The 13,830-nt window shown below is 36.4% G+C and overlaps 1 protein-coding gene across 16 annotated transcripts in view; it reads right to left on the bottom strand.

Annotated features, from left to right (window-relative positions):
- Positions 1-13,830, bottom strand: part of RGSL1 (regulator of G protein signaling like 1) — a 108,178-nt gene that overhangs the window by 30,093 nt on the left and 64,255 nt on the right. For all 16 annotated transcript variants that reach the window (XM_054656521.2, XM_063794886.1, XM_063794874.1 and 13 more), the window contains 3 exons: positions 8,394-8,499; positions 2,736-2,929; positions 151-268 (listed from right to left, as the gene is read on the bottom strand). In XM_054656521.2, the coding sequence (XP_054512496.1) occupies positions 151-268; positions 2,736-2,929; positions 8,394-8,499 (418 nt within the window). The remainder of the gene's footprint in view (positions 1-150; positions 269-2,735; positions 2,930-8,393; positions 8,500-13,830) is intronic.

Raw genomic sequence — 13,830 nt, forward strand, 5'->3', positions numbered from 1 at the left:
GAAAGTTCAAGATAAGTTTGAATTTTTATTTTGTAGAGAGGCTCTGGCAATGAGCTATGAAAATGGATTAGGAAACCCTTGATGCATATGGCTTTCAGAAGCCAAGAAGCAACTCCAGGAAGAATCCTTTCCTTAATTGAGTATACTCACCACTTTTCTTCTATAGATTTCATAACATGTCCCTGGAGCGTTAACAGTGTGCTTGTGGTGACATGACGCATGGAAGCGATTTCTTTGATAATAGGGGCATCACACTGCAGCATTTCTTCTAGAAAATGCAAGAGAGAAAAGAAGCTGTAATCCTCATCTACCATTTCTGAGATAGCTGGTGGTTTTTTTTTTTTTTAATCTTAGAGTCTCACAGCCCCCATTTTCAATCTGGCTAGACTCTGATCCCGCCATAGTTTGTTTGAAAATCTCCAAAGCATATTTGAAATGCTATGTACAAATGCATTTGTAAACTAAATACTTTCCTCACTTAGTTTCATTCAAATTTGCAGGATGAGTGCTTAAGGGGAAATAAATTTTTAAAGGACTTATTTCTGCAGCTGGTTTGAAAAACTTGGATTTAGAGAGAGAGCAGAAGGGTAAAGGATTATAGTTAAATTGCTGGGCAGACGGGGAATCCAAGATTCCAGATAAGTATTGTGAGGGCAGTTTGTTTCTCCAGTTGTTCAGAAACTGCTGTGTTCATTAATGAGACTTGAAAATAATCAAAGATAGGATCTGGACACTCTTCCTCTTCTAGCTCATTCAAAATATTGTACAGATCTCAACATCCTGAGATTCAACAAATAAATATTGCTTACAAATAAAGATTCATTAATTTGACCTATTTTTCTATATTTTCTATATTCATAAAAATTTATTTTCTTATCTTGGTTTACTACAAGCAAAAACCAAACACACAAAAATACCATCTGTGACAAAACAGGAGGCTCTATCTTCATTACTTTGCATTATTTGCAACTTCTGCTTTTGGCCAAGATTTTATTTACCATATTTACCCTCCCACCTTAGGAAACAAAATAAGACACAATTTATGAAACAAAGATTTTCAGGCATACAGTTCTCCTTCCCAGTACAACTCTCTTCACAATTCATGGGTGGTGGATATTCCACCTTTGCAGGCAGCTAACTCTTGGTTTTTGTATCTAACTTCAGGCTAGTTGGTTTAATGGTCAAATGACTTGAATTTGAATTCAAGTTCTACCAAGTGTACAAGCTAGTTAACCTCTCTGTGTTTCCTTTACTTCATTAGGAAAGTGGAGCTGCCTATCCCTATATTACAGGGATTAAATAAAATTCTATTTTTAGAATTAAATAAAATTAAATGAGAGGATACATGTGAAAGTATCTTAGACTTGGCTCCTTTCACTAGTGATATAGTTTGGCTCTGTGTCCCCACCTAAATCTCACCTTGAATTGTAATAATCCCCACGTGTCAAGGGCAGGACCAGGTGGAGATAATTGAATCACGGGAGTGGTTTACCCCATGCTGTTCTTGTGCTAGTGGGAGAGTTCTCATGAGATCTGATGGTTTTACAAGGGCTTCCCCCTTCGCTGGGCACTCATTATCTCTCTTGCCACCCTGTAGACAGGTGCCTTCCACCATGACTGAAAGTTTCCTGAGGCCTCCCCAGTCATGTGGAACTGCGCGTCAATTAAACCTCTTTTCTTCATAAATTACCCAGTCTCAGGTATTTCTTTACAGCAGTGTGAGAATGGACTAATACAGTAAATTGGTACTGGGAGTTGGGCTGTACCCTGTAAAGCCACAAGGGTGGAGCTGACCAAGGCTGTGGGAGCCCACCTGTTGTATCAGTGTGACCTAGATGTGAGACATGAAGTCAAAGGAAATCATTTTGGAACTTTAAGGTTTAATGACTGCCCTACTGGATTCTGGACTTGCATGGGAATTGAGCTCCTTTCTTCGGGCCAATTTCTCCCTTTTGGAATGGGTGTATTAACCCAATGCCTGTATCTCTATTGTATCTAGGAAGTAACTAACTTGCTTTCGATTTTACAGGCTCACAGGCGGAAGGGACTTGCCTTATCTCAGATGAGACTTTGGACTTGGACTTAATGCTGGAATGAGTTAAGACTTTGGCGGAATGTTGGAAGGGCATGATTGTGTTTTGAAATGTGAGAACATGAGATTTGGGAGGGGCCGGAGTGGAGTGATGTGGTTTGGCTCTGTGTCCCCACCCAAATCTCACCTTGAATTGTAATAATCCCCATGTGTCACGGGCAGGACCAGGTGGAGATAATTGAATCATGGAGGTGGTTTCCCCCATGCTGTTCTCATGATAGTGAGTGAGTTCTCATGAGATCTGATGATTTTACAAGGGGCTTCCTCCTTCATTTGGCACTCATTCTCTCTCTTGCTGCTCCATGAAGAGGTGCCTTCTGCCATGATTACAAGTTTCCTGAGGCCTCCCCAGCCATGTGGAAATGTGAGTCAATCAATCCTCTTTTCTTTATAAATTACCCAGTCTCAGGCATTTCTTAACAGCAGTGTGAGAATGGACTAATACAACTCGTATTAAGATTTTGAATTTATTATTACTGTTCTCTGCTTTTGCCTACCCTCTTAATCTGTCTCAATATTGCCCCATGTGGCTGCTGCTCTGAACCGCTCTCTCTGGGGGCTCACATGAGGTAGGCGATTTCCCAGGCTATTCTCCTAAGACACTAAAGAGAGAGAGAAAACAGGATCAGAAGAGGATGCATACCAGGAGAGAGTTGGCCTTGGAAGAAAGTCTTGATTACATTTTCTATGAGAGACTTGCAAATCTTTTCATTGGTCTCTATACTGATCTTCTGTACAGCTGTGAGAAATTGCAATGGGCTTTTAGCCTTCCGTTCCTTGAGGAACTCCCCGAAGAACTCCAAGTGCTGTGTATTTAAGAGGACTTCTGTCAAGTTTCTGGAAAACAAGAAAGCATCTTTGGTAGAGAGAAAGGAATGATGATTCTGGATTCTGTTTCAATTAGGAAATGGGGAAGTGCATTGACCAGGCTATAAGGCCTTTAGCCATATGTGAAAAGCATTGTGGATGGATTGGCTAAATCTGTCTATTTCTTTGGTGATTAACTTGAACTTTTATGTACCATTTCTAAGCTTGGTCCAATATCTTCCTTCCTAATGGAAGATGAAGGAAGGAAGATATTTTAATGAGGACAATATTTTCAAGGGAATTCTCTTTTTACATTATGGGTTCAAAACGACTCCTAATTAGCAGTCATTTCTGTGAGGTGGAGCATGATTAGCAGTTTTTGATTAATGTTTCTAAATTTCCTTTGCTGATTTCTTCTTTCACTGCTCCTTGAATAAAGGTGCCCCTAATGTTTCATCTTTAATCCTCTATTCTTTTGCCTTATGGTTTTTCCTGTGTAATCTGTGCCTCCTCTGTGATTTCAATTTTTATTGATATGAGGAAGGGATTTTAAATTTTATTGATATAGCAAAACTATATCTCCAGTTCCCATGAGCTCCACTTCTACATTTCAACTGCCCACGTCAAACCTCATCTTTATGTTATAGTTATTATTTAAACCTCTTTACAAATACCCACATCTTGACCAACTTCTTCTTCCTTTATACACCTATTTCATCAAGTATAATGTTAGCCATAGATTTTTAATAGATGCCCTTTATCAGAATGAGATAGTTCCCTCCTATTCTAATTTTATTGAGAGTTTTAAAAATCACACGTGTATTAGATTTTGTAAAAGCCTTTTTTTCTACATCAATTGAGATAATCATGTGAATTTCTCCCCCCTTATTTTATTAACATGGTGTATTAACTGGTTTTTGCATTCCTTGTATTCCTAGGATAAATTCCACTTGGTAACCCAGGCTGAAGTGCAGTGACACGAACACAGCTCACTGAAGCCTTGACCTCCCAGGCTCAAGTGATCTCCCCGCTTAGCCCCCAAGTAGCTGTAACTACAGGCGTGCACCACCACGCCCTGCTAATAATGTTTGTGGTGTTTTTTTTTTTTTTTTTTAGAGATGGAGTTTCACCATGTTGCCCAGGCTTGTGTTAAACTCCTGAGCTCAAGCAATCTGCCTACCTCAGCTTCCCATAGTGCCGAGATTGTAGGCATGAGCCACCATGCCTGGCCACTGATTTTTTTTATATATTGCTGGATTTGATTTGCTAATATTGCATTGAAGGTTTTCATATCTAGAAACTAGAGGGAGTATTGGTCTATGGTTTTCTTTTCTTATGATGTCTTCAGTCTGGCTTTGGGATCAGGAAAATACTGGCCTCATAGAATAAGTTGGCAAGTGTTACTTCTTTCTCTGTTTCCTCAAAGAGTTCATGGAATATTGACATTATTTATCCTTTAAATATTTCATAGAATTCTCCAGTGAAGCTGTCTGTGCCTGAGTGTTTCTATGTGAGAAAATTTTAATTACTAATTCAATTTTTTTCTTATTATAGATTTATTCACATTTTCTACTTTTCCTTGAAACATAGCTAGCTTACTTCAATAATTTGGGTATTTCTAGAAATTTATGTATTGCATCTAAGTTGCCTAGTTTGTTTCTTGCATTTCCTTACAGTCTTATTAATTTCTGCAGGGCAGTGATTATATGCCCTCTTTAAATCCAGATTTTGATTATCTGTGTCATCTTTTTTCCCGGGGTCAATATATCTTACAGTTTAACAATTTTATTAATCTCTACAAAAAACTAACTTATTTACCTGGATTTTCTTTGTTTTTCTCTTTATTTTATGTATCTACACACTAATAGTTATTATTTATTTTATTTGAGTTTAGTTTAAATATATAATCTCACTACCTTTGGTATCATTGTTTCTGATGTGAAATAAACTTTAATCTTGCTGTAGTTCCCTTGAATATATGTTCTTTTTCTCCTGCAGCACTCAAAATTTTTCTGTCTTTTTATTTCAACAGTTTGATTGTGATGTGTCTATGTGTGGATCTCTATGATTCTTTTGTCAACTTAAATCTGTTATTGATGGCCTCTAGTAAATTTTTCATTTCAGTTATGTACTTTTCAACTCCAGATTTTTTCATTATATTTTATAATTTCTATCTCATTATTGATATTCTATATTTGGTTAATCATTATCATCATACTTTCCTTTAATTCTTTAGACATGATTTTCTTTAGTTTGTTGAACCTATTGCTTGGAAGTCTTTAGTCTAACATCTGAATCTCCCTAGAGAGAGTTTCTGTTGACTGCCTTTATTCTCCCTGTGGATGGACCATACTTTCCTGGGATTTTTGTTTGTGTGTGTGTCTTATAATTTTTTGTTTAAAGTTGAATTTGGTATAATATGTTATCACAACCCTGGAGTCTGAATTTACACCCCATCCCTCATCCACCAAAGGTTGCTGCTGTTGATGGTTTTGTTTGCTTTTTATGTTTTGTTTTTTGTTAAATGACTTATCGGGCTAGTTCTGTAGAGTATATCTCCCCTAAAGTGTGTGGCTACTAAAGTGTCTGCTCAGTTTTTTCTCTTTTTAATTCTTATTTTTCTTTTTTATACCAGTTTTCAGGGCCTCATGATCAGCCAGTGATAAATAGATAACTGGGTTCCTCTTTGGTGTCTCTTGAGCATCTGTACAGCATTTGCACAGTCCCTTGGGAATATCTTGCTCCCAGATTTCCCTTTTTTACTTTTAAATGTTTCACTGCTTGCCCAACTAGTATCACTGCCTTAAGTGGCTGTGATAGTGGCCTCCCAATTTTTTGACCACAAGGCTTACTATTGGTTTTGACAGTGCTCCTGGTCATTGGCTTTTTTGTGGAGCTTCAAACCATATCAGTGTCCTCTGTTGGCAGCAAGATGGCTGGTACTCATGGCTGTCAAGCTTGGTGATATGAGTGATTAGAAGTTACAATGCTACAGATTACACTATTCTTACTGAGGTTTGGTAGTTTTCTTGGATAAGCAAATTTTTATTTGTTAAATGCCTTCAGTTAATTTACAGAGTTCTGAAATTCTTTTTGACAGGTTTTCCCAGTTTTACTTTTATGGAGAGACTACTTAGAATGTTCTTGCTCTACCATTCCAGAAGTCTGATTTTCTCCCTTCATTGCTTTGTACATCTGTCTTTTCCCTTCCACTTCCACTGTTTACCTCAGATCTTTATCATTTGCCTGAACAACTGCAAAGACCTTCCAACTATATTATCTCTGCCTTCAGCCTCTGGATGTCTGACTCCTTATACTCTCATTTCTGTCAGACTAATATTTTAAAAATCCATATAGTAGATGTTTCTGCCACCTACTGCTCCAACAAACCCCAAAGAATCCCCTCGTTGCCATTTAATCAATGCAAATTCCTTAATAATCTACCCAATACCTTTTTCTAATTATTTGGTCTCAATCTGGCTTTTTATGTTTTATGTCCCTTCACCGCATGCACTCTATACTTCAACATCACTGGACTATTTTTAAGTCTTTGAATATTATGTTTATATTCATGAGTTTATAGCTTTGTGCTGTATCTTCACCTTTGAGTAGGGTTTATCCCTACCTACAAAATACTCTAATTTCTTTGTAATTGAATTTGCACATGCTATTCTGAGCAACTTCTGATATTCTAACTTTTCCTGATCCTCACTCAAAATTTCTCTCTCCTTTCACTCCCATAGTAATTAGCTAATATTTTATCATAACATTTTAAGGTCAGCCTTGCATTGTCCTTAGTTACATAATTAGATTAAGGGCAAGGACTATGTCTTAGTTTTTGTATCATTAGCACTCACAGAGTGTCTAGAATACAGTATATAATCAATAGGCATTTACTTTTTGAATAAGGGATAGGGAAAAGGTTTAAGAGAATTGCAGCTGTGGTATCCCTGAGCTATTCTGCTTGGTCTTAACTGAAGTCATGAAACTAGATGATATGACCCTGATATGTCTTCTAGGACTTAATGATCTTACAGATATGTGATTTAAGACTTCTGTCATATTCATGCTTAAGTAAATTGGAAAATAAGTATTTCTATAGGCATAATGGAGACCAGTGACTAGGACAAATTAGAAAAGCAAAAGCGACAAATGATTGAACCTCAGAGAATAATTTCAGTTGCTGAAAGGGAGGAAGATCTATCTAGAGTGGTTAGAAGAGACAAAAGACTTATCACCCTCAATGAATATCATCAATAAATGAAAACGTTCTTGGCTGGGTACAAATGCCTGTAATCTCAGCACTTTGGAAGGTTAAGGTGGGAGGATCACTTGAGCCCAGGAGTTTGAGACCAACCTGGGCAACAGGGCAAGACCCAGTCTCTAGAAAAAAAAAAAAAAAAAGCCAGGCATGGTGGCATGTGCCTGTAGTCCCAGCTACTGGGGAGGCTGAAGCACGTGGATCACTTGAGCCTAGGGAGGTTGAGGCTGCAGTGAGCTGTGATTGAGCCACTGCACTCCAGCTGGGACACAAAAAGTGAGACTCTGTCTCAAGAAAAAAAAATTAATTAAAAAAAAGAAAATGTTTTGTGGGAGTTTTTTCTACGCAAAATATTCTCCCGGAGATTTTGACTAGCAAATGTATATGTTCTACTATATCCTCAACATGTAGAAGAGGACCTTTTATATAGCTAGCCATTATAGATAGATAATAGATAGTAACTGAATAAAAATGAATACATGAGTAAGTGAATGCCATGGCCTACAAGAAAATTATAGTCAAGTCAAGAAGTTGGAAAACATACCTAAAAAGTAAAGACTGGTAAAAATAGTACATGTAAATGCTTGATATTGTACTTTAGACCTTTAGGGTTTCAGAAGAGAAGGAAGTTATAGCAAACATAATATTTGGAGAAATTTTTATGTATAGGTGGCACTTATACTAAGGTACATGGAAAGAAAGGTGGGTGGGCACTCCTCAAAGAAAAGGCCACAGAGTATTTGCCTAGTTGTGGGACCTTACCAGAGTTTGATTCTCAGATTGATTATAAGTGGAGAGAGACAAGAAGTAAGGAACCAGTTAGGAGGCTACTACAGCAGTACATAATCCAGAAAACACAAACAGGCAAAGAAACATGTATAAAGATGTTTATTGTGATACTATTTATAGCAATTAAAAAATTAAAGACAATGTAAATGTCTATATAAGTTATACTACACTCATGGAAGGAGGTAGATCTGCACATACTGACATGAGATGTCTATGATAGTTTAAGTTTAAAAAGTTATTGTATAATATATACATATATAGCATAGTGCTAATTTTAGAAAATAAATGATTTAAAATACTAAGAGTGTCTGTACCTGTATGTATTGTATATGGAAAAGGGTCTGAAAACCTACACATAGAAAGATAAGTTTACCATTAGACATGTTGAGGTTTTTCAAAAGCATGTACCTGAAGATGTTGCTGTAAACAGATTCTATATCTCACCTGGGTCTCATTGATGGCTTCCTTACAAGAGTTCTGTTGAGCAAGGACATTTTCCTATTTGAGCGTGAAACTGTCTTTGTTTCCTTGATAATTTCCATTTTAAAATCTAAAAAAAAAATCACTAAGTTGGAGAACACTATATTATAAGCAATGAAAAGGGAAAAAGTAGCAAGGATATTTTTCAGACATAAAGTTCATGTGAAAAAATCCCTGTCCCCACAACTGCTGCCATCTCAGGTTAAGTTCATCTAGTGTTAAGAACAGACTTAGGGATGACTGATACCCCTGACATGAACATCAGTCCAGGTTATGTTATATAAGTATGTTGGCCTTTAAGTCTAGCGCCCACCTTCCTCAGAGAGATTGCCTCTCTCTTCGTTACATTAGTTAATGTCAAATGTCAGGCCTCCTCCAACCAGCTGCTTTTACTAGACCATATTCCACATGACATTCCGTCTTCCTTGACACTGCTATTGTCCTATCCTAAATATTTCCACTTGTCCCCTGGAATCCCTGCTTTGTAATAAGCAAACTTTCACAGATGCTTGACTTCTTCTTTTAAGAGTTCCCTCCATCTTCTTGTTTTAATAAAAACCATTTTCTTTCCCACGGCACTGCTTCCCCTGTAAGTTTCTCAAATGATATTCTAGCACACCATGCAAGTTCAGAATTGGTGTCTGGTTCCCTATTGCCATTTAGAAACCATTATTCTCCCAAATATATCAAAACATCATTATTGCCTGGGCACAGTGGCTCATGCCTATAATCCCAGCACTTTGAGAAGCCAAAGTGGGAGGATCACTTGAGGCTGGGAGATTAAAATCAGTCTGGACAACACAGTGAGACTCCATCTGTACAAGAAAATTTAAAAATTAACTGGGTGTGGTAGTATGCACCTGTGGTCCTAGCTACTTGGAAGTCTGAGGCAAGAAGATCAGTTGAGCCCAGGAGTTTGAGGCTACAGTGAGCTATGATGACACCACTGCACTCCAGCCTGGTCAACAGAGTAAGACTCTGTTTATAAAAATAATTTTAAATAATAAAAACAAAACTTTATTATTGAAGAACAATAGATTTCATGGATCTCAGTATTATAAGAGCCCTTTGAGGTTAATATTGCAGAAGAAAACATAGACTATGAACTCATCAAGGGCAGAGATGGTGTATTACTCATCTGACTTACAGAAATTAGAACATGACCTAGTTATATAGTCATTGTTTTAAAATGGTTTTTAAATAGAATGTACCCACACAGGAAATTTGTGTGTAGTTTGGCAATACTTTCAGAAAGCATACAGAAAGTATTAAAAGCAATAGAAATATATGTTGGATCTAAATAAATGCAACTAAGTGAAAAAAGAAAATCTAGACTATGGAAGACCAGATATAAAATAAACAAATAAATAAACAAAACAAAACAAAACAAAAACCCTCCCAATACAAAACACCTAGAAATATTGCATAAAAATAATACACTTTCAAAGTGAAAGTAAATTTATAAAAAATTAAGACAAAATCAATATATAGAGGTTAGAAACGATGAGGATACTAAAAACCAGGAATGTCAGTTTATAACAATACTTTAGCCACCCTAAAGGCATTTGCAGTGTTAAAGTCACAATGGGACACAAGACAAAGCCATAGGTCTTTAGAAAATGGGCAAAACATTGGATATTGCTTTTATTCTTAAGACATTTGACAATTATGTAAACAAATTGCTACTGGGGAATTTAGCAGAGCTTTTGGCAGATTCTCAGGGCAGAAGGGGGCAAAAGGAGAAGAGGCCCTGATAAACACCTCAAACTTTCAGTTGGAACTCCAAAGACTAAAGAAAACAATAAATAGTTCATCATGAAGGGAATGAGAACTAGCTTTGAAACAACTTAATCCCTGAGTAAATTAAGGTTATCTGGATGCTACTAGTTTAGTGTATGTCAGAAGTAAAAATCTTCTCTGGAGGAAAATAACTTCATCCGGAGGTTCAAATTGGCTCTACAAATTTTCACCAATGATGTTCACATAAATCAAGCAGAAATAACAAGATATTTTAAAAGACTTCACCAAAAACCAAGGGGGGGGAAAATGGCACTTGAAATAAGCACAGAAAATTCAAATATGAACTTTAAAGTGACTATTATTAATATAATTCAAGTAATTATAAGACAAAGGAAAATATCAAAATAGACAATATTATAAGAAAATGTAAATTCTAGAAATAAAAAGTTTAATGATTATAAGTAAGAAAAGTAACAACTAGTAGATGAGTCGAATGACAGATTATACACAACTAAAGAGAAAATTGTTGAACTAGGAGTTAGATGCAAAGGACATATCCAGACTGAAACACACAGAGGGGGAAAAATGAAAAATACAGAAAAAAGTGTACGAAATATACTTAAAATGTCAAAAATATGTATAATAAAATCATCAGAATAGATAGAATGGAGCAGGAAAAATACTTAAGGAGATAATAACTGAAAATTCCCTAAAACTGACAAAAGATATCTAGTCCGGAAGTTCTGAAGCTACAAGTAGCATAAAACCTGAGGCATATTATAGTAAAGTTACACAAAAGCAAAGACAAAGATAAAATGTGAGAGTAAAAAGAAACAAGGGAAAAAAAGAACTATTTTCTTCTACTAAGCAATGTCAATGAAAACTGACAGGTGACTCCTCAAATTGAACTAAGGAAGCCAACAGACAATGGGATAACATTTTCAAAGTGTTAATAGAAAACAACTCCAAGAAGAATTCTCTATCCAGAAACTATATTCTTCAGAAATAAAAGCAAAATAAAGACATTTTTCAGATGAACACTAAAGGAAATATCAAAGGGCATTCTTTAGACATAAAAAAATTTCCAGATGGCAGCTTGGCAGAACAAAAATCAATGAAAAAGAAAGAAACAGTTAAATATGTGAGTTAACCTAAATAAATATTGACTCATAAAACAATAATACATATGCAGTAGGAATACTGGTTTACATCAAACTTTAATATGTCAGGGATGCATTTGGAAATCTATATGGTAGTCACTAAAATAAGAAGAAAACACATGATCAGAGAAAAAATATAGAAATTATTGACCTACCCCCCCCATTTTAATCTAAAAGAAAACTAAAAGGAAAGAAAAAGAAATATAGAACAGAAAGGACAAATAAAAAGTAGTAACATATTGTACCAAAATGGCAGCATGGAAGGATGCTGGCTTCACTTCCCACCCACCACACCCTAGAAAAACAAAAACAAATGTACAATGCTGAGATTTTTGCCGGAAATATCCTGGAACTCAAATATAATATGAGACAGTTCCCAGAGATGCAGAGAAGTGAAAAAACTCTGAGCAGATGGTAAGATAATTGGATTTCCACATCTGAGATACCCCTCCCCGCATTATGCCCAGCAACAGTGCATGGAAAGTTTTCCCCCAACTTGCTGTTTCTACAATGCAAAAAGTGAGATTGAGGTTTAAAAGCAGCTTCTCCACCATCTTGGGTTTTCTGGCAGGGGAAGCATCTTCATGGGAAGAATTCAGAGTGCCTGAAGGGAAATTTGTTCCTGAGGAGAGGCAAAGCGGGTAAGTGGGGCTACCATCCCCAGTTCTGGAAACTCTGCTCTACAGATCAGCCAAAGGAGACGTCAAATCAGAGTGATTGTTCAGCAACATCACACTGTAGGAGGTTTGTCCCACAGGTCCCATAGGCACAAATCCCTAGCTAGCCTTCCCACACTGCCAGGATATTCCCTTTGGGATCCCCTCCATTTGGGAAGAGCAGTGCTCCAATCCTTTACTAGAACTGAGGCAATTCTGAGGTTTAGGTACCTCCTAGAGCTGAAAAGGAGGCTGTGACCTAGTAGACCAGCTTGGGCAACGTGGTGAGACATCATCTCTATTAAAAAAATTAGCTGGGTATAGTGGTGCTTGCCTGTAGTCCCAGCTACTTGGGAGGCAGAGGCAGGAGGATCACTTGAGCCCAGGAAGTTGAGGCTGCAGTGAGCCATGTTTGTACCACTGCATTCTAGTCTGGGTGACAGAGCAAAACTCTGTCTCAAAACAAACAAACAACAAAAAACCTCTAAGCAAATATATTCACTATAAAACAAAACAAGCCAGACAGAGAAGACTGGAATAAATAACTCTTTAATGCAAAGACACATATGTAGACCCACAAGAAACAAGAGCAAACAGAGAACCACAATCTTCCCAAATGGATCAAAACAAGGAACCTGAAAATAACACTAAGGAGATGGTGATATGTGAGCTCTCTGACCAAGAATTCAAAATAGTAGTTTTAAGAAAACTCAGTGATCTCCAAGATAACACAGAAAAACAATTCGGAAAGCCATTGAAGAAATTTAACAAACAAGTTGAAATAATAAAAGAAATTAAACAGAAATCTTGGAACTTAGAAATACATTTGCTGAACTTAAAAATTCATTAGAGGCTCTCAACAGCAAAATGGATCAAGGAGAGGAAAGAACCAGTGAGCTTGAAGACAGTCTATTTTAAAATACACAGAGAAGAAAAAAGAAGAAAAAATATAAAAATCAACAAAGGTTGCCTACAAGACATAGAAAGTGATCTCAAAAGAGAAAATCAAATTACTGGTGTTTGAGAGGAAGTCGAGCAAGAGCAAGGGATAGAAGATTTATTTAAAAAAACAATAATAATTGAAAACTTTCCAAAACTTGAGAAAGAGATAAGTATCCAGGTACAGGAAGGTCAGAGAACACCAAACAGATTTGACCCAAATAAGACTACCCCAAGGACTATAATAATCAAACACCCAAAAGTCAAGGACAGAGAGAAAAATACAAAAAAAAAAAAAAAAACAGAAATAGAAAAGAGGCTAATAGCATATAAAGGACCTCCAGTTCATCTAGTAACAGACTTCTCAATAGAAATCATACAGACCAGCAGGGAGTTGAGCAACATTTTCAAAGTGCTGAAAGAAAAACACTGCCATGCAAGAATATTGTATCCAGAAAAGTTATCTTTCAAATATAAAGGAGAGGTAAAGTCTTCCCTAGAGAAACAAAAGCTGAGAGAATTCACCAACACTAGACTCATTTTACAAGAAGCACTAAAGGGAATTCTTTGATCTGAAAGAAAAAAACACTAACATGAAAAAATATAACTTAAGCAAACAAATGAAAAAACATTTGAAGGTATGAAACCCACTGATAAAATTAAGTACACAGACAAACCCAGAATACTCTAATACTATAATTATGGTGTTCAACCCACTCATAACTTAGTATGAAGCCTAAAAGACAAAGCTATCAAAAATGATAACAGCTACAGAAACTGTTAAACCATTAGTAATACGTAAATTAAGATAACTGAAGTCAAACTGTGGGAGGGGTGGAGTTAAAGTGTAAAAATTTTTTAAAAATATTTTCCTTGTTTTTATTCTTTATGATTTAAGATAGATTA

This window comes from Pan troglodytes, chromosome 1 (assembly GCF_028858775.2).
Source record: "Pan troglodytes isolate AG18354 chromosome 1, NHGRI_mPanTro3-v2.0_pri, whole genome shotgun sequence".
Taxonomy (NCBI): domain Eukaryota; kingdom Metazoa; phylum Chordata; class Mammalia; order Primates; family Hominidae; genus Pan; species Pan troglodytes.